Source organism: Grampus griseus (assembly GCF_964374135.1).
Source record: "Grampus griseus genome assembly, chromosome: 3".
NCBI classification, from domain to species: domain Eukaryota; kingdom Metazoa; phylum Chordata; class Mammalia; order Artiodactyla; family Delphinidae; genus Grampus; species Grampus griseus.
Window position 1 is genome coordinate 59,080,052 of NC_139019.1, and position 19,029 is coordinate 59,099,080.

General features: G+C 37.2%; 1 protein-coding gene across 3 annotated transcripts in view; it reads right to left on the reverse strand.

Annotated features, from left to right (window-relative positions):
• POC5 (POC5 centriolar protein) overlaps window positions 1–19,029 on the reverse strand; it is a 36,460-nt gene that overhangs the window by 12,519 nt on the left and 4,912 nt on the right. For 2 of the 3 annotated variants that reach the window (XM_082652317.1, XM_082652318.1), the window contains exons 3-9: window positions 15,945–16,086; window positions 14,091–14,177; window positions 10,844–11,049; window positions 8,778–8,954; window positions 6,861–6,965; window positions 4,879–5,058; window positions 3,273–3,426 (exon numbers count right to left, since the gene is read on the reverse strand). In XM_082652317.1, coding sequence (XP_082508443.1) covers window positions 3,273–3,426; window positions 4,879–5,058; window positions 6,861–6,965; window positions 8,778–8,954; window positions 10,844–11,049; window positions 14,091–14,177; window positions 15,945–16,086 — 1,051 coding nt within the window. The remainder of the gene's footprint in view (window positions 1–3,272; window positions 3,427–4,878; window positions 5,059–6,860; window positions 6,966–8,777; window positions 8,955–10,843; window positions 11,050–14,090; window positions 14,178–15,944; window positions 16,087–19,029) is intronic. The other variant, XM_082652319.1, reaches the window with a different exon arrangement.

The following is a 19,029-nucleotide window of genomic DNA, read 5'->3' on the forward strand; positions in this document are numbered from 1 at the left end:
AAAAAAGACTATATCTTCCTGGTACCAAACATCAGGGTGAGGATTTCAATATTCAGTCACTGAGATGTTTCAGAATATATGAATAGAGGGCATTATGTAGCCCTATGCTGAAAAGGTTTTCCGTGTTGTCCTCATTCCAGAAATTCCAGAAATTTGGACTTCTGTATAAGTTCCATCCAGAAATTTGGACTTCTGTATAAGTTCTTGTCTTAGACTATCTTTACATAAAATAGAGCAATAGTTACTTCATTAACAAAGTTTAATGAGGATTACAATGCATAGGTCCTTTGAAATAATTTGATGAAAGAGATGAATTCAACATATACTACTTTTGCTTTGAAAACAAAACACACACACACACTGAGTTTTAACATGTTTTTCATAGAAAGTGACTGATTGTCTCTTTTTTTAGGTGGGTGGCAGACTTATGTGGAACCAGTATAGTAATTCTCACTTTAACTGGGTATGTTTTTCAGTTGGAAAGCATTTTTCTACTGTTCCTAAAACTACTTTAAAAATTGGCAGGTATCCCTTTAAAGGCCATTTGTATTGACATATTTTGTCTACCACATAGAAACTTTTATCTAAGCTATAAGATTGATTAGGATATTGTACAACATGAGATGCACTGCAGATTATGGCTAGCAGAGAATCAAAAGAGATAAAAAATATATATTTATTTTGCTCTAACAAGTAGAGCAGTACATTAGAAACACTGTATCATTAAAATCTGCATTATAAAAAACAATTGCTTTGGCTTCCCTGGTGGCGCAGTGGTTGAGAGTCCGCCTGCCGATGCCCCGGTCCGGGAAGATCCCACATGCCGCGGAGCGGCTGGGCCCGTGAGCCATGGCCGCTGAGCCTGCGCGTCCGGAGCCTGTGCTCCGCAACGGGAGAGGCCACAACAGTGAGAGGCCCGCGTACCGCAAACAAAAAAAAAATTGCTTTAAGGGGGCCGGAAGTAATTTTTTTTTTCTTGTGAGAATTTATTTTTAAAATTTATTTTTGGCTGCCTTGGGTCTTCGTTGCTGTGCACGGGCTTTCTCTAGTTGTGGTGAGCAGGGGCTACTCTTCGTTGCGGTTCGCGGGGTTCTCATTGCGGTGGCTTCTCTTGTTGCAGAGCATGGGCTCTAGGTGCGTGGGCTTCAGTAATTGTGGCATGCGGGCTCAGTAGTTGTGGTCTGCAGGCTCTAGAGCGCAGGCTCAGTAGTTGTTGTACACGGGCTTAGTTGCCCTGCAGCATGTGGGATCTTCCCGGACCAGGGCTCAAACCCGTGTCCCCTGCATTGGCAGGTGGATTCTTAACCACTGTGCCACCAGGGAAGTCCCTCTTGTGAGAATTTTTAAAAATTTATTTTAATAGCTGTTATTAAAATGCCACAAGACAAATATCACAGAGCAAATCCAGCATTACATTACACTGAACTTTTGCCTTTGGTAGCTCCATCAACACTAGTGTGTACTGCTAACATGTGTCTTACTAGTCCTGTTTATCTTTATTACCCATTGTTATGGTAAACAAAGCACAAGGGGACTTCCCTGGCAGTCCAGTGGTTAAGACTCCGTGCTTCCAATGCAGGGGGTGCAGGTTTGATCCCTGGTCGGGGAACTAAGATCCCACATGCCGCACGGCACAGCCAAAATTAAACAAAACGAAACAAAGCACAAGGCCACTGAAAACAGCTGGGATCCCATAACCTGGCATTAGCTGCAGATGACAGTAGACTTAAAAGCAATAGAAGCAAAATAAATCATGTTGTATAATTATCAGAATACATTTTCTCCAAGTCCTGTTATGGATATATGCCTGTAAGAGACATAGCTGTATTTGAATTTAAAATTTAAGACAGTAAATTTATTAAGGTGGTAAGACACTCTGTCCTAAGTAAATTCGTAACCTTCTTAAGTAGGTTACGAGAAATAGATTTCTTGCAATTGAATGTAGCAGGTTCTAATGATTATAATTTCTCACTGTACTTGTGAAACCCAGTATCTGTTACAAGTAGATAATTAAATTCTTCAATTTAATATATACAACTTGCTAACAATTACAAACGAAAGCAGACTATCCAATCATTGGGGACGGTAAGTTTGTTTTTAGCATTAATACTCAATTAAAATACGATTTACTAGAGAAATCAAGTACTCATTTGGGTATTAGCAAGATAAACCATTCAGCTTCAAGATTCTATGATTCTAAGTTTCTAACTTGCATGTGGGCCACATACCATGACTGTCTGAGAAAGAAAACGATTTGCCTCAACTCACTACCATCTATAGCGTGCACAATTGAAATAAAAACTGTTTATTGATGCTTTAAAATGAGGGCATAACAAGCACAGACAAGTTATTCACAGGACTGAAATCATATTAATGATGGTACAAAATGAAATTGTCTCAATAAATAAACTGAGTTTCAAACAGGATTTAATATGAGGAAATACTGCAAAAATGTTCAATGTGTACATGAAACTTTGGAGGCTGACTTAAGACTGCAGTAATTATATCATGAGTATCCTCTTACATGTTTAAGTATTTTTTGTCTTTTAAAGTGCTTTCAATTATATTTCACTGCATTCTCACAAGAATCCTCTATGAAGCAGGTAAGGAAGATTTATATTATCTTCTTTGTTCAGAGAAGAAAACTAAAACCCAGTGAGGAAAATAGGCCTTCTTGTAAATTGGTGGCAAAGCTGTTCTAAGCCATGTGGATGACAAAAGCCACTCAGATCCTAGCCAATACATGGACCTTTCTTGACATAGAATTATTTTACTCAACTTCTATAGATAGGCCGATATGTATACTTGTTGAAAATGAGTTCTAGTTGAGGACTCTCTTGCACTGGAAGACAAGCAATTTTTAAAAAATGGGAAACCATGAATAGACAAGAAATATTTAATAATGAAAACAGTCTAAGGAATTTGGCTACTTAGAAAAAAACAGAAATGAAATTTTATACTTAAAGGCATTACCATTATAGTTAAAAGAGCCTTAAAATAATGTTATACATTCAAAGCATTATTATAACATTGAGCCTAAATACTTGAGTTAACAGTTTACTTGATCAGATATAAGATACTGTAAGTAACCATGACTGAGAGAATTTTCATGGCAGATTTAAAACTGAATATAACACCATGATATTAAAAATAGCAGTGCCTGGATAAGACATAGGTACTGCAGAAAATCAGTACTGCAGACCACACCAATCACTGAAATCTCCTCAAACCCTTTTTGAAAGTAAGCAGAGAATCTTAAACAAAATACTAACCTGTATCACCTCTGCTTTGAAATATAGTCATGGCTTCAAGATTTAATGCACATACACCCCTCATGAAAGCTTTCTTCATGGAATCTTCAAAGTGCTCTTTTTCATGCTGCATCCTTTGGATCTCAGCTTTTGCATTTTCCAAAGCTCCAGATAACTAAAATCAGGAAAATTTTTAAAAAGAAGAGAAAAAATTGAGACACAAGGAAGAATATCTATTGTTTAAAAAAAAAAAGAGACTTATACTGTGAAGTTATTTTTGTGTGAAATACTAAAATCACTTTACCACATACCTCTTCTGCTGTGTCTCAATTTATTTTAAAAGATGCATCTAACCTCTATTGTCTCCATCAACAAACCATTTTCATTCCTAACCATAAAGTCAGGGTTTAAACAAAGGGAATTTTACACCAGTCCCAATCCTGATTGATGTGTTCTAATTATACAGAATGATGTTATTTCTCACCATAAAATTTTTATGTAGGATACTAAACAAAATATATTAAGAGCCCCAAACAGCCCTCACCCCTTCAGAAAAAAATAACTAAACGCCTGCAACAGTAACAGTTTTTTTTTTTTTTTTTTTAACTAGATGTTATCTATAGAATTTAAAGTGCAAAGTGCCATTAGGTACAACACTTTCCCACAGACCAAATCTAAAGGGACTGCATGGGACTTCCCTGGTGGCGCAGTGGTTAAGAATCCACCTGCCGATGCAAGGGGCATGGGTTCGAGCCCTGGTCCGGGAAGATCCCACATGCTGCAGAGCAACTAAGCCCATGCACCACAACTACTGAAGCCCTTGCGCCTAGAGCCTGTACTCTGCAACAAGAGAAGCCACTGCAATGAGAAGTCTGCGCACCGCAACGAAGAGCAGCCCCCGCTCTCTGCAACTAGAGAAAGCCCAGCGCAACAATGAAGACCCAATGCAGCCAAAAATAAAAATAAATTAAAATAAATTAAAAAAAATAAAAAAGGGACTGCGTTTTTGCATGTCATTTTCAATTGCAGAAAATTATTTGCATAATAAAACTAAGAATTTAGTGTTATAATGATGAAAAAATTTTTTTCCTCTTAATATTTGATTTCAAGAGGCCTACTGCATTCTTTAGTATGGTTTTATTTTCATTTTGGGTCTCAAACGTTTTCCCATGGAAACAATGTTAATATTATTGTTATAAGTCTAAATAACTTCAATTTATATACAAACACTTTATACCAACATTATAAAAACACAGTACACTTAAAATAACATCAGGATAAACACTTTTGTTTTTGGTCTTTATTTCTGGCTAAATAAAGGCCAAAAGAAGCCTAAGAAAGTATGCTTTCTTAGAGATGTAAGGATCTGTGGCTGATTTACATTTCCAAGAGAAATGTACATGCAAGAGATTTAACACAGGTTTGGAGGTCAAAGTTATAACTACTTAAAAGAACAAATAAGTCTGTAAGTCTGACTAGTACTGTTCGTTCCCAGTAGTCTCATTTGAACCCACACTGCACTGAATGAAATTGGAGAAATGGGTTACTCTGCCTAACTGTAAACTAAGAGTGAGTGATGCTACTCATCTTTTTTACTTTTATTAAAAAAGTGAAAAAAAAAGTTTACCACTGCAACTTTGGCTTCATAGTCATTGGAAATCTGGACACAGACTTCCTCAGCTCTTGCTTGGCAAGCTCGTTCCACCACTTCTTTCCACTGCTTCTGTACTATGGCCCGCCAGCCTCTCCAGACTTTCTTCAGTAAAGTTCTCTGGAAGTACTGGTCAGCTAGTTTACTTTCATAAACCTAAACGAAAGTAATATACAACCTCAAAAACACAGTGGACTGGTAAAATATACTGGCAGTAGTAACAAAAAACATCAGCCTGCGGGAAGCAGGGTACATGCATTATCATTTAATACTGTGTAATCGTGTTCTTCTCATGTGCAGATGGGAGGACAGGCTTAAAGAGGTTAAGCAACCTGCCTAGGTCACACAGGCAGAAAGGGAAAAGCCAACCTTGCCTCATTCCAGAGCCTAAGCTCTTATCCATTACATCATTGCTTTATGCAACTAATCAAGGTAGGGGGAAAACAAAAAACAAATGAAAGAAAATGAGTTAACTTGCCCCTTGCCATCTTGGTTATGAATTCGCATGACCTTTTAGCTGAAAACAGGGCTAGGAGCTGGAAGGCAGAAAGGGTGGTGACTGTGGCTCCAGATGGCCCTGCTTTCTCTACAGCTTGGTGGCCACCACCATAAGCAGATTAATTTAATTTACATACTTTACCATCATATTTAGTACCAAAATGATCCTAGTAGGAACATATGCTATTCTTCTTTTATCAATGAATTTATGAATTTAAATTCTTTTGAAGGAGCATATCCAATTTTTGATTTTCTTAAAAAATTTTTTTATTCAAAAACTGATGGCAACTTCAACTATTTCAACTAACAGTTGAACATATTCTCATTATGTCACCCAATAAATAACTTTCAAAATATGACTCAGTTTTAAATAGCTCTTTTAAATATGGTTAATGTAGATTTAATCTATTGGGATTAATTTTAAAAAAGAAGCACTAATAAGTATTCTTAAAGGAGAAATCCTATTCCATGACAGTAACAGCCTTTTCCTTAAATATTAATCTCTTGGAACTAAATGCACAAAGATTACTCCATGACTCACATGGGCATCATATATAAAAAAATTATATATATATATATAATCTCCATCCCCTACACTCTTTGAGTCTCTGTATTCTGCCTTCTTGTGGGATACATATATACTTTCATACTTTTCTACTTCTGATACAATAACTTACTATTCTCAGCTTATATTTATACTGATATACTGATTCAGCTCACTTTTTAACATTTTTATTGGAGTATAATTGCTTTACAATGGTGTGTTAGTTTCTGCTTTATAACAAAGTGAATCAGTTATACATATACATATATCCCCATATCTCCTCCCTCTTGCGTCTCCCTCCCTCCCACCCTCCCCTCTAGGTGGTCACAAAGCACCGAGCTGATCTCCCTGTGCTATGCGGCTGATTCAGCTCACTTAATTAAAAGATATTCAAGTTTAAATTATATATAAACAAAGGATAATTTTTAAAAAGCTTATGGACATGAATTTCTTTAATTCTTATTAAGGCAAGTTATGCAACAAACATGCAATTTTATAATTATAGTATTGCCTCTTTATGAAGATGATATATTCAGGTATTTTAGAAGTAGAACTAATATAGGAAGCATATGATATGCTAAAGGTGATAAATTCATGTGATTACATCTGAAGTCAAATTTGTTAAAGGGGATTCCACCACCAGGACATCTGTAATTTAGGTACAGTTCTTACTAACCTACTATGAAGTAGAAAATGATATATCAATAAGTCTATAAAATATAAGAAGTATTTTTTCCCAAGCCATACCAAAAATCAAGTTCCTTTAAAACAAGAGTAACATTAAATTGTTAATTCATTTTGACTTACTAAAAAAAATCTTTCTTTGACTTGAACAAGAGTTCTAATACATGATTCTAAATGCTTCTGAGTTCAGAAGTCTAATAAGTGTCAGTCAGCTTTTCTTTTTCACACTTACGTCCTGTCTGGATTTGACATGGCTGATTTGCCAGCGGAAGAATGTTCTCATCAACTCTATCCTTTCCTTTTGCTTGCCTATGGCATGAGACAAGCTAGAAATCACCTGTAAACAGCAATTAGTAAAAGGTTTTTTTTATATATCAAAAAATGCTACAGAGAATACTTATGGATCACTACTGTATTCATCTACTTAACCTCATTAAAAAACTTTCCCATATGAATACACTACTTATCAATGAATGAAGGGGAACAAAAGAGGAAAGAAATCTTCATTATGTGTATCCTGGTAATAATCAATAAAATGTTTATATACAGTATATGAAAATTAATATGATCACTGGAATTTAATTCAAGAAAAACAACCATACATTTGAGAGTTTTACTACGTATACAAAATGTTTTTATTCACTAGACTTGAAGGCAGAGACCAGGTTTAAAATATCTTTCTAGCCCCTAAATACCTTCAATACCTTGGATTAGAAGTTTCTCAATAATTGTTTAATGATTTTCTGGATTCAACAAACTCATAAAAGCAAATAATTGTTACACTTTGATGTACTTTTTCAGTGATATTATTCCTGTTCTTTAAAAAAAAAATCTATGAAGGCTTTTAAATCCTGAAATAATTTTTTTTTTTTTTTTTTTTTTTGCGGTACACGGGCCTCTCACTGCTGTGGCCTCTGCCGTTGTGGAGCACAGGCTCCGGACACGCAGGCCCAGCAGCCATGGCTCACGGGCCCAGCCGCTCCACGGCATGTGGGATCTTCCCAGACTGGGTCATGAACCCGCGTCCCCTGCATCAGCAGGCGGACTCTCAACCACTGTGCCACCAGAGAAGCCCAATATTCTTTCTTATAAAGAACTGAGTAACTGAAATATGTATCTAAAAATGGTCCCATTAAAAAGAGATTTGGTAAATTAGGCATATTTACTGAGAGAGAGTCTGGTTCTTTAAATAATTTTCAAAAGTGGAAAAGGGCAGGAATTCTAAGATACTAGTAATAGTCCATTAAACTGTGTAGTGGCACATGGCTGTTCACTTTATTTTCAAAAACTGGACATGCATATATACTCTTTTTGCGTGTGACACTTTTGAAATAAAAAAATTAAATTTAATAAAATATTTTAAAACCTTAGGAGAGAATTTTGAGGGTAATAGAGAAAATGACTGACATTAGTATCTATTGTTTCAAAAAAGCAAACTACGTAAAATGATCAATTTTACATTGCACCCTATAACACCCCCAAAAAAGTATATTTAAAAAAACCAATAATCTTATCTAGTTCATTAAAACAGTGAGTGCTGCATCTGCAGACAAGTAGCTGAGGTGTCTGCTGTGAGTCCCTCTTCTCTGAAGGTCACCATCCTCCTGGGGGAGCTACAGATTTGCTGCCCATCTGCTTTGTTCAAGGTGCTGTTGGGAAGCACAAAATTAGCCCAGATTTGAACCCTACTCTCAAGTTCTTAAGAGGCTGACAGAAAGTGAAATAAACAGTGCTCTTGTGCTTATCAACAAAATGAAGGACTTCATTAATGAATAAAGACATATAACAGATAGAATGTGGGATACTTATGCCCCTCCGAAAGGATGGTTGAAAATGTGGGTAATGCTGGTTCCCTGACATTCTGTTAAGGGCAGTTAGGAAGAAAAGATTGGGAAGAAAAGACTAGTGTTCCCACACTTAATATGCACTCTTAGAGCACACAAAACGTGATGGCAAAGATAAAATGACGTGATCCTGGCACATTTAATGTGAAGAATAAATCTTGTTTCTATGCATCTATTTTTCTACCAGTTTCTGAAATGATATTCCCTTTGTATCTTGTAATGATCTAAACAATCAGTTCCTGGCATTTATTACCCAGCAAGACATTTACTGAATCTCAGTTAAAAAGCAGTATGAAAAAGAAGACCTCATCTTTTCTCCCAATGGAGACTTCATAGGTTTTTTGCAGCTCCTTCAAGCTGTTGATCTGGCTGCTCAGTTGTTTTATATCTGCTGCATGCTTTTCTCTCTCTTTTTTCATTTCCATTCGGTGCCAGTCAATAAAGTTAAGTCTCCATTTACTTAGTTCAGATATGATGTTTGTCTGAAAAATAAATATACTGACAATTAAGTAGTCTGTTCCTTAATACCGCTGCATAAAATGACACTGAAATTAAGAAAAAATTTTTAAAAATCAGAACAATCAACATAAGAGCTATTAAAAAAAAATCCACTAATGAAAACATCTGCAAGTTCAACAGTCACAGCTCTTCTTAGTTCACATTCACCATACTAAGGACATGATTTTTTTCCCTATTTTAAGTTACTTTGTATGAAACCTTAGTGTCATTAAAATATTTTTTAGGTCTCATTCATTAATAAACAGTTCCTTTGTTTACTCAAGGACTTAAATATCCATATTAAGGTGGATCAGACAAAAAGGAAATGCAGGACTATGGCCTAGGCTGAGCCACAGGACTGGGATATTATTTAGATAGAGATGAACAGTGGAAACCATTGGAGTTGATGTTTTCTTCCTCCAAATCATTCATCACAACAGCCACCTTACAACAAATTGCTAAGACTGATCCCTTTTCACCCTACTGACTGGCATAAATAAAAAGACCAAATAATCATGTTATAAAAAAACTGGATAACAGTATTAAAAAACTGGGTAACAGTATGGTTAACTGAACATAGGACAATTTTTAAATGGTTGGTGGTACATTACTCCAATGGACTTAACGCCACGATTAGAAGTATGAAACCTGTTCCCTGGAGAAAAATGATAGAAATTATACTAAAAGATTACTTCTAGAATTTAAGGTTCCAAATAATGGAGAAAATATAGATGCCACAAAACTCTCATGACCATAATTTCTCCACATATGTGAATACTCAGCTTAGTTTTCTCAAACTGTTTCAGAAAAACTGTCATTTTCTCCATTATATTTTAAATAGCAGAAAAACTGCCATTTCTGGATTACTTTGTTTTATTTAGAGGCCATTAACATCACCAAAATAAAAATCAATTTTTATTGATTTATCAGTTACATACTGTCGTTGCTATAAGAGTGGCTATAAAATGAATACATGTTGCTAAAATTGGGTCTTATGCTTCATATAAAAGGAGACATTTCCATTAGTCATAGGTACGATGTGGGAAAGGCTCAATAGGTGTCTCTCTCAGTCACACAGGCTGAGCCTTTCAAAACATCTCGAGAAGTTCAGTAGCACATGGAGAGCTGTTCCAGCAACTATTTAAAACCTTGCTATTCAAAGTATGGCTTCTGAACCATCACCTGGGAGCTTGTTAGAAATGCACCATCTTAGGGACGTCCCTGGTGGCACAGTGGTTAAGAATCTGCCTGCCAGTGCAGGGGACATAGGTTCGAGCCCTGGTCCGGGAAGATCCCACATGCCACGGAGCAACTAGGTCCATGCTCCACAACTACTGAGCCTGTGCTCTAGAGACTGCAAGCCACAACTACTGAGCCCACGTGCCACAACTACTGAAGCCCGGGAGCCTAGAGCTTGTGCTCCACAACAAGAGAAGCCACCACAATGAGAAGCGCGCACACAGCAATGAAGAGTAGCCCCCGCTCACTGCAACTAGAGAAAGCCCATGTGCAGCAACGAAGACCCAATGCAGCCAAAAATAAATAAATAAAACTAAATAAAAAATTTTTTAAAAAAGTGGTACAGGTCTAACTATGTGCGTTTCAAAAAAAAAAAAGAAAGAAATGCACCATCTTGGACCATGGCCAAGACCGACTGAATAAGAAGCTGCAGTTTAACAGAATCCCCAGATGATTCATATGGATGTTAACAATTGAGAGGCATAGATTTAAGATACTGGACTGATCTAAGGCAACTAAAGTTTTTTTGTTTTTCTTTAACTTTTTAATTCAAAGAAAAGAAGAATAAACAGTGCAATCAAGAGCAAAACTGCTATACTACATATTAAACAATTGTAAGTGAACACTGTAATACCTTAAGACCTGAACTCCAATGATCAAGCACATTTTCCATCTTTTGAAGGTTTTCATCAGAAATAAGAAAATCGGTCCCAACTACTTCATGGGCATCTACAGGACTAGAATTAGACCTTGGTGAGGAAGAGTCAACTAAAAGATTCGAACTGAAGAAGTCCAAAACCAGGTGAGGTGACTTCCTTGGGGACGACACTGGTGATGACCCTAGAAGAAAAGAAAAGTTGGAGTGGTTAGCTAAATTGAAAATAACCCAAATTGGTAAGGAGTTATACTGGAAGCCTACAAGATGTCAGTTATCTATGGAGGCTGAGGAAAATGCAGAGAATGGACTTTCAGTGTACTGAATCTGGCTATTTTAAATTTCAGTATTGTCACTGATTTAGGACTGACCAGCACAAGAAGTCTCCTACACTTCCCTCCCCCAACCACAAATGACCTCTATCCCAAATAAGGATGTTTCATATACCTAGGTATAGCCTGAGCTGAAACTATTATCATTCACATCATCATATCAACATTTACTAAGTGCTTTTCATGTTCCTGTAATAAAAACGTCATAAGGATGAGCTCATAATACACACTACTCTAAGAAAAAGGTATTATTATCTCCATTTTACTGATGAGGAAACTGAGGTTTAGAAAGGGTTAAGTAACTGACCAAGGTCAGAGTGGCTGTATATAAGTCATTATTACTTTATGTAAAACAATGGGGTGGGTTTTAACACTACTAAAATTCAACACTATAAGAGACTAGTTTAGTTTATCAAACACTCAGTTGTAAGGCACCCTGTGAGCCTTCAACATATAGATGAGAAATATATGTAACTATATATATGTATGTACATATGTACATCACTCCCACCTCCTTCCCATGTACATGGGGGGTTGGTGTGAGAGCCAGAGCTAGAAAGAGAATTGGTATCTATCTTTAAAAAGCACAAAATAGAAAAGTTACTATTTTATCACACATGAATATTGGAATTACAGACTATTCATCATAACTTCTCATGTATCTCACACTTTTACTATAAGGGTCCTAATAACCAAGACTGAAGGGCTTTCCTCTTTTCCTTACTGAATGTATCAAACAAAGAATAATCTACTATAGAACTTGTTACTTAAAAGTAAATCTTTCCAGAATACTTTGCAAAAGGGAAAATCATTCCCTAATACATATATTTTGTGTAAAAAAAATGTATCAAAAAAATGGTTCAGGCTAGTCATACAATGAAACACTACCTACTTGTTCTGAAGATGGTTAAGGAACCCAAAGAAAAAGGCAGAATGACAAAGTACATGAATATTCTCTTTTACTACAATTAGATCTGCACTCAGGGAAAAAGCATGGCTCTGCTTTTTTGTTGTTGTTTTTAAATATATACTCACCTTTTAAAAAATAGCATTAACTTAAGAATGTGGGAGGCTCCAAGTCTTCCATTTATAAGTGAGAAAACTAAAGGATAGAGGCATTTCTTATATGGTGGCTTAAATGGTCCTTACATTAAATAACACTGAATCGGGCTTCCCTGGTGGCGCAGTGGTTGAGAGTCCGCCTGCCGATGCAAGGGACACGGGTTCATGCCCCGGTCTGGGAAGATCCCACATGCGGCGGAGCGGCTGGGCCCGTGAGCCATGGCCACTGAGCCTGCGCGTCCGGAGCCTGTGCTCCGCAACGGGAAAGGCCACAACAGTGAGAGGCCCGCGTACCGAAAAAATAAAATAAAATAAAATAACACTGAATCACATAGTAAGAAAAGTCTATTTTTATTATTCTACGTCAAAGAAGAAGTTTCAGTCTGGTGTTAGTATGCTTTTACAACCTCTTTAACACTTGCTAATCTCACCCTTCAACAAAGAAAAAACAGACTTCAGGCTGAACATATCATCACTACTAGTATTCGGTCAAAATTTAACAACTTTGTTTTAGTTGCATTTATTTTAACCATTGCTTTATAATTGTAACAAGTATATATTATTTTTATGCGATAATCAATAATGACAGATATAAATTTTCCTTTTAAAATGAATTTAAGCTAAAAATGAATATAGCTAAAGAAAAACACTAAATGATAGGACAGGTGGTATAAAGATGGGACAAAAGTCATTAGGTTTGTACATGGATGCCTGAAAGTTGGGAAATGATGTTCTGGTTTATGAAAAAAATTAAATTGGCCAAAATGATATCCCATTAAATCTTTTAAAATATCTGCCCTTTGGGACTTCCCCGGTGGTCCAGTGGGTAAGACTCCACACTCCCAACACAGGGGGCCCGGGTTCGATCCCTGGTTGGGGAACTAGATCCCTCATGCATGCCACAACTAAAAGATCCCACATGCTGCAACGAAGATCCCATGTGCTGCAACTAAGACCCGGCACAGCCAAAATAAGTAAATAAATATTAAAAAAAAAAATCTGCTCTCTAATCTAGCAGCTTTAAGAAAAAATGCCACACATTATAATGCATTAACCTGTCTTAATTGTAGTATCTGGCATCTTACAAAATAATTTAATTTTATTTTTTTTAAAGATTTTTTTGATGTGGACCATTTTTAAAGCCTTTATTGAATTTGTTACAATATCGCTTCTGTTTTGTTTTTTTGGCTGTGAGGTATGTGGGATCTTAGCTCCCCAACCCGGGATTGGACCTGCACCCCCTGCACTGGAAGGTGAAGTCTTAACCACTGGACTGCCAGGGAAGTCCCCAAAATTATTTTATTTTATTTTATTTATTTATTTTTATAAATTTATTTATTTATTTTTGGCTGTGTTGGGTCTTTATTGCTGCACACAGGCTTTCTCTAGTTGCAGCGAGTGGGGGCTACTCTTCGTTGCGGTGCGCGGGCTTCTCACTGCAGTGGCTTCTTTGTTGTGGAGCACGGGCTCTAGGCACGTGGGCTTCAGTAGTTGCAGCATGTGGGCTCAGTAGTTGTGGCTCACGGGCTCTAGAGCGTGGGCTCAGTAGTTGTGGCGCACGGGCTTAGTTTGCTCTGCGGCATGTGGGATCTTCCTGGACCAGGGCTCAAACCTGTGTCCCCTGAATTGGCAGGCAGATTCTCAACCACTGCATCACCAGGGAAGCCCCCAAAATTATTTTAAATAGTATTACTTAATAAATTAGTAATAATAGCATTTAAAAATCCTGCCAATAAGTAATATGCTGCAATTATTCCCCTTACTACATGGATAATATTCACCAAGCACAGAACGTTGTATATTAATAAAAATAAGCTAAGGAAAAGTCCTACCGTCTGTCTTTGAATGACTTGAAATATTTAAATCACATCTTTTTCCAACTTCCATCCTCGTTTCTCTTACTGCAGGGCTATTTCCTGCTGAAAAGAAAGAGATTTTTCTTTTAATTAAACCTAACCAGTCTTATGTAGAATGCCTAATCACACACACCTAATTTAAGAAGGTAGCTGTACACAAGTCAGATTTTAGAACAAGGAAAATACAGTATGCTGGGATACAGGAACATTAAGACAAAGAATAGGAAGAAAAAAAAGTATGACTTGAAAAGTCTTATTGTATCATTAATAAGCTCAATTCACCCAAAAAATATGGATGAAAAAGAATTCAGTTTACTAATGGCATTCAATTCACACTAAAAGAGTAAGTGGATGAATGACATTAGAACTTAGAAAAGCTGTCTTATCCTACAACACTGGATATTTCCGGGGCCTGCTGCTTTTCACTAGCTGCATTCAAACTAAAGTGACACTGGTTCCCCCCAAATAGGGACTTCTTTACTTGCACCTCAGAAACCTTTAGTTAATACATGGCGAAAAGGAAACTGGGAAAAAAAACCTCACAAGGATGGCTGTGTCAGAGGCTTACAGAGCCTTTGCCAACTTCAACACAAGCAACGGCAATACCAAGAGTAAAGAGAATGGGATAAATTTACATAGTCCATTCTAACCAAGTCTGTGTGTGAATTAGGATATCTAAACTCACTGCATGTTGTATGCTTAGATCTCAAGTCCTTTTTGAAAAGGGCAGAGCATAAACAAATGAATACTATCTTACATGCTAGAAAAGACCAGGGTTCTTGGGTCCAAAGTGATTGCTTTAAGACAGTATTCAGCACTTTGGGTTTGCTCAGTAGGAAGTGCATATAATCAAAACATGGTCGAGATCACTGATGGAGAATGAATAAATCCAAGGGTCATATCTCTTGAAGATCAACAGAATTTGGGCAGAAAGTGTTCAGTGTTAGTACGTTTCAGTGTTAGAAGAAATATGTAGAAGAAATATGTATGTTTTGAGGTTCTGGTCCTATTTGTTGATCCAGTGTCGTAGGCTGAGGAGCAATGAAAACTCCATGTCTACAGAGGGAGAGGAACAACAGACACTAGGGCTGTGACTTACCAGGAACCCAAGAGCCTGCTGGCTCTGACTAGGCTGTGTCATGTGCTTCAACAAGGGATCCTTGGAGTTATGCTTATTGTTGATAACTGCCCATTATCAGGGCTGTTTTAGGAGGGCTATCTGTGCCCCTTGAAAGAACACTTGTTTTGAGTGAGCTGTTTGGAATCTTGTATCAAATAAGGAACAGATTGGTAAAAGGAGCTTTATCTTCCTTTCTCTACCTTTCACTCACTCATCTATCAACACACATCCTGGTTTGTGTTAGTTCTCAATTCTATCAGTGACACAGTTCAAAAATGGGTTCACCTTTGCGGTAACAATCCAAACAGTCCTCCAGGCCCGTATAAATACTGCTGACAAAGTCCTAGCACATGGTTCGTGAACTTAAGGGGTTCTGAGGGCTACCTATAGACCATCTCTAATTTGGGGGCTTGGGCATTTCGTTTCCAGTGTCTCCTGGCATAAAACCATTGTAACAAGTACAGAGATGCAACATACTCCGTTGCTCTAATTTTATGACTTTTCATAAAATAGCTAAATGAAGTTCAAATAAAAATCCAACTGTTATAGAAGAGCCAAGAAAAACGTATTAAAATGTAAAATTTCCCCCAAATTATACACTGTTGATTGAGAAGAATCACTGGAGAAGTATTTTCACAATCAAAAGTCAACAACATTAAAAAACTCAGTAACATCTTAAATGAAGAGACATCTCGAAAAATATACATAACCTGGATTTTGAAGAATATCATCAATTATAGTAGGAATTCTAATATCTGGCACCACTTCTCCCTTAGAATGAGACGGCTGTGAAGCACTTGATTCAATATTTGGAGTCACTATAGCATAACGAAGCAGTTCTTCATACTCTTCCTATGAGAAGCCAACAATAAATAATGTATTATATCCCTGTCACAAGGCACACTCAGGCAAAAGAATGGTAAAGGCACAAAGATGTTTTCTACTTCAGTTCCCAAAACAGTATGCCCAAACGATAGTAAGGAATGTGTACTTTTGATTTATGTTTTTCATTCATCATTTACTCACTCTCTTGTAGTAAGTAAAACTTCTTAAAAACAAGCAAAAAATCCAACAAATATACCTACCCAAATTTCTTCTAGTGCTAAGGCCTTAGTACCCATATTCCTTCAGCATGTCAATTTAAAACGGTAACACAGATTACCTAGAGCAGTTTCCTGAAGCCGATCAACATCTACAACACAGAAGAGCCCTCTTTCAATTGGCAGCTGCTTGCAGGTGGGAAAAGACATGGCAATTTCTCTGCTTTTCTGAAATTTAGTTCTAAGATGCTGCTCCCAAAGACTCCACAACAGGAAGGTCTAGGGATGAAAAGTGGTTTTGGCTCTGATCAATCCCTGCTCCCACCCAATTCTACAACAACCCTGAGTCTCTTTTCATATGTAAGCATGGAAAGAGTATGAGAGATACTGGGAGAGAAAGAATACTGAAGATAAAAAGAGAACACAATGCCAACCCTCATTCTACCTGCTGGCACACCATGGCACATGCCAAAGGAGGATAAAAAAAAGCATGCCATGAAATGTAGACCTTACAGGAATATTCCTCAAGTTAAAAAAAAAAAGTGGAATTTCCTAATATAGATAGTTAGATATTTGTTTAGGCAAACCAAAAAACTCTATCAGTGAAGTAAAAAATATACTGGAACTTAGTCTCCATTCAAAAGGGGTTGGTCACTGAGGCAACAAATATTCCTATTCAGGAGTAATTTCTAAGGATATTATGCCATGGACCCAGAGAACGTCTTTGCAGTAAAAATGGGGGGAAGGTTTTCAAGAATATAAAATATCATTATTCTAAAGAATTAATATTAGTTTTTCTCCATAAAAAGTTTAGTTCAGATACAGAAAATTCTACTATCATCATTTCATTGGTCATAACTGTCTTATTATTTGATTCACCTTCAGGATGAAGAAAAATGATGCTAAAAATTACCTCCTTGAAGTGTCACAGTAAATATCTGCTGAATTGAGTTAACAGAGATTCTGTCTAAAGCAAAGAAAGAAAGAACCTTACCTTAGTAAGACCGTTATGATATGCTATAGGTGTTTGAAAATTAGCAACCCTTACTTTTTCCCTGTTTTCTATGAGCAAGAATATTTAACTGTCTAAACACACTCAAGTTTCTGGCCATGAATATATCATAGTGTCTTGTGTTTCCCAAAAGAATAGATGTAATTGCAGTCAGAATTCTGAAGTCAGAACTACCTTGTAGACTATGTAAGTAGTCAATATCAATACATTTCAAACTAGTTTCCAAGAAGGTACTTCAGGGAATCCACAATATTTTCTTCATATTTCATTTTTAAGCTATTTAACTCTTTAAAAAATTAATAAAAGAGCATACACTATCAAAGGTGACATATATACTAAATTTTAACAGGCCAGAAGCTGTATATTATTAAATTTGTTTGTTAGTTGGAATAAAGCTCCTTCTGCCATTGATGTCAAATTCTTGTGAATGTGTCATAGATTGGAAAGGTTGTAGCTCTGTACAAGTTTATGTTTTGTTGTTATTTTAATTTCACACCTGTACACATCTGCTCAAGTAAGCTGTACAGGTGAGCACACAACTATGACATAGGTGGTCCACACCAACTACCAGCCACTCAAACTCAAGCACATCTGATGGGGTCAGTCCCTCCTTATGACACGAGAGTGATGAGCTGTGTGGTAGCCAGTGACTTCACACCTTGTCACATGCTTATCATTAGCACTTATTCTAAGTTTGAGTCTTTGGGTGCTGCTTGTGTGATAAAGAAGTCTGAAGATCTTATAAGGTGTTTACATTTTAGTATTAAAGGTCCTGTGAGTTTTTTCCCCACCACCACTAAGCAATTCTTACACACCACTTGGGTGTCCTATAATTCAACTCAATTCTGACACTTTCCACCAGAGATAGCATCAGATTCCAAAGGTGAAGGGATCAGTCCCACAAAACTGCCCTCCCCCACCCCACAACTTCAGATGCCAGTCGCAAGTCCAGGTTATCACCTGTGCTTCTGACCAACCAGCTATGGACTGGAGGTTCCAAAGACCTACTCCTTGGGTTTGAGTAATTTGCTAGAGGGCTCACAGAACTCGGAGAAACATTTTGCTTACTAGATTACCAGTAAAAGGATATAACCCAGAAATAGCCAGATGGAAGAAATATACAGGGCAAGGCATGGGGAAGGGGCATGGAGCTTCCGTACCCTCTCCTGGCAGGCCAGTCACCCAGCACTTACACGTGTTCACCAACTGGAAGGTCCCCAAACCCAGTCCTTTTGGGTTTTGATGCAGGCTTCATTAAATAGGCATAATTGAATAAATCAATGACCACTGGCGATTGATTCAACTTCCAAGACCCTCTCCCTGAGGTCAGGGGGGTGAGACTGAACGTTTCAACCCTCTGATAACATGGTTGTCTCTCCTGGCAACCAGTCCCCATCCTTAGGCGAGGTCCAAAAGTCACATCATCAACATAACAAAAGATACCATCATTCTCACTAGTTAGGAAATTCCAATAGGTTTAGGAGCTCTGTGGCAGAAATGGGATGAAGACCAACTATTTATTATAACACAATATCACAGGTATAAATAAGTTAATCAGTTCTCTCCTGAAGGAAGTTTGGATATGGCAGAGATGAAGGGTGCAGGACAACACTGTTGCCTAAAGAGATAGCACTATATGGGAGAGGTAACATCCAAAGGGAAGGCAAGGATGAGACATCTAAGTCACAATTCCAGACCACTTTTACCCTAGTAAATATTCACACAGATACTTTTCCAATAGCT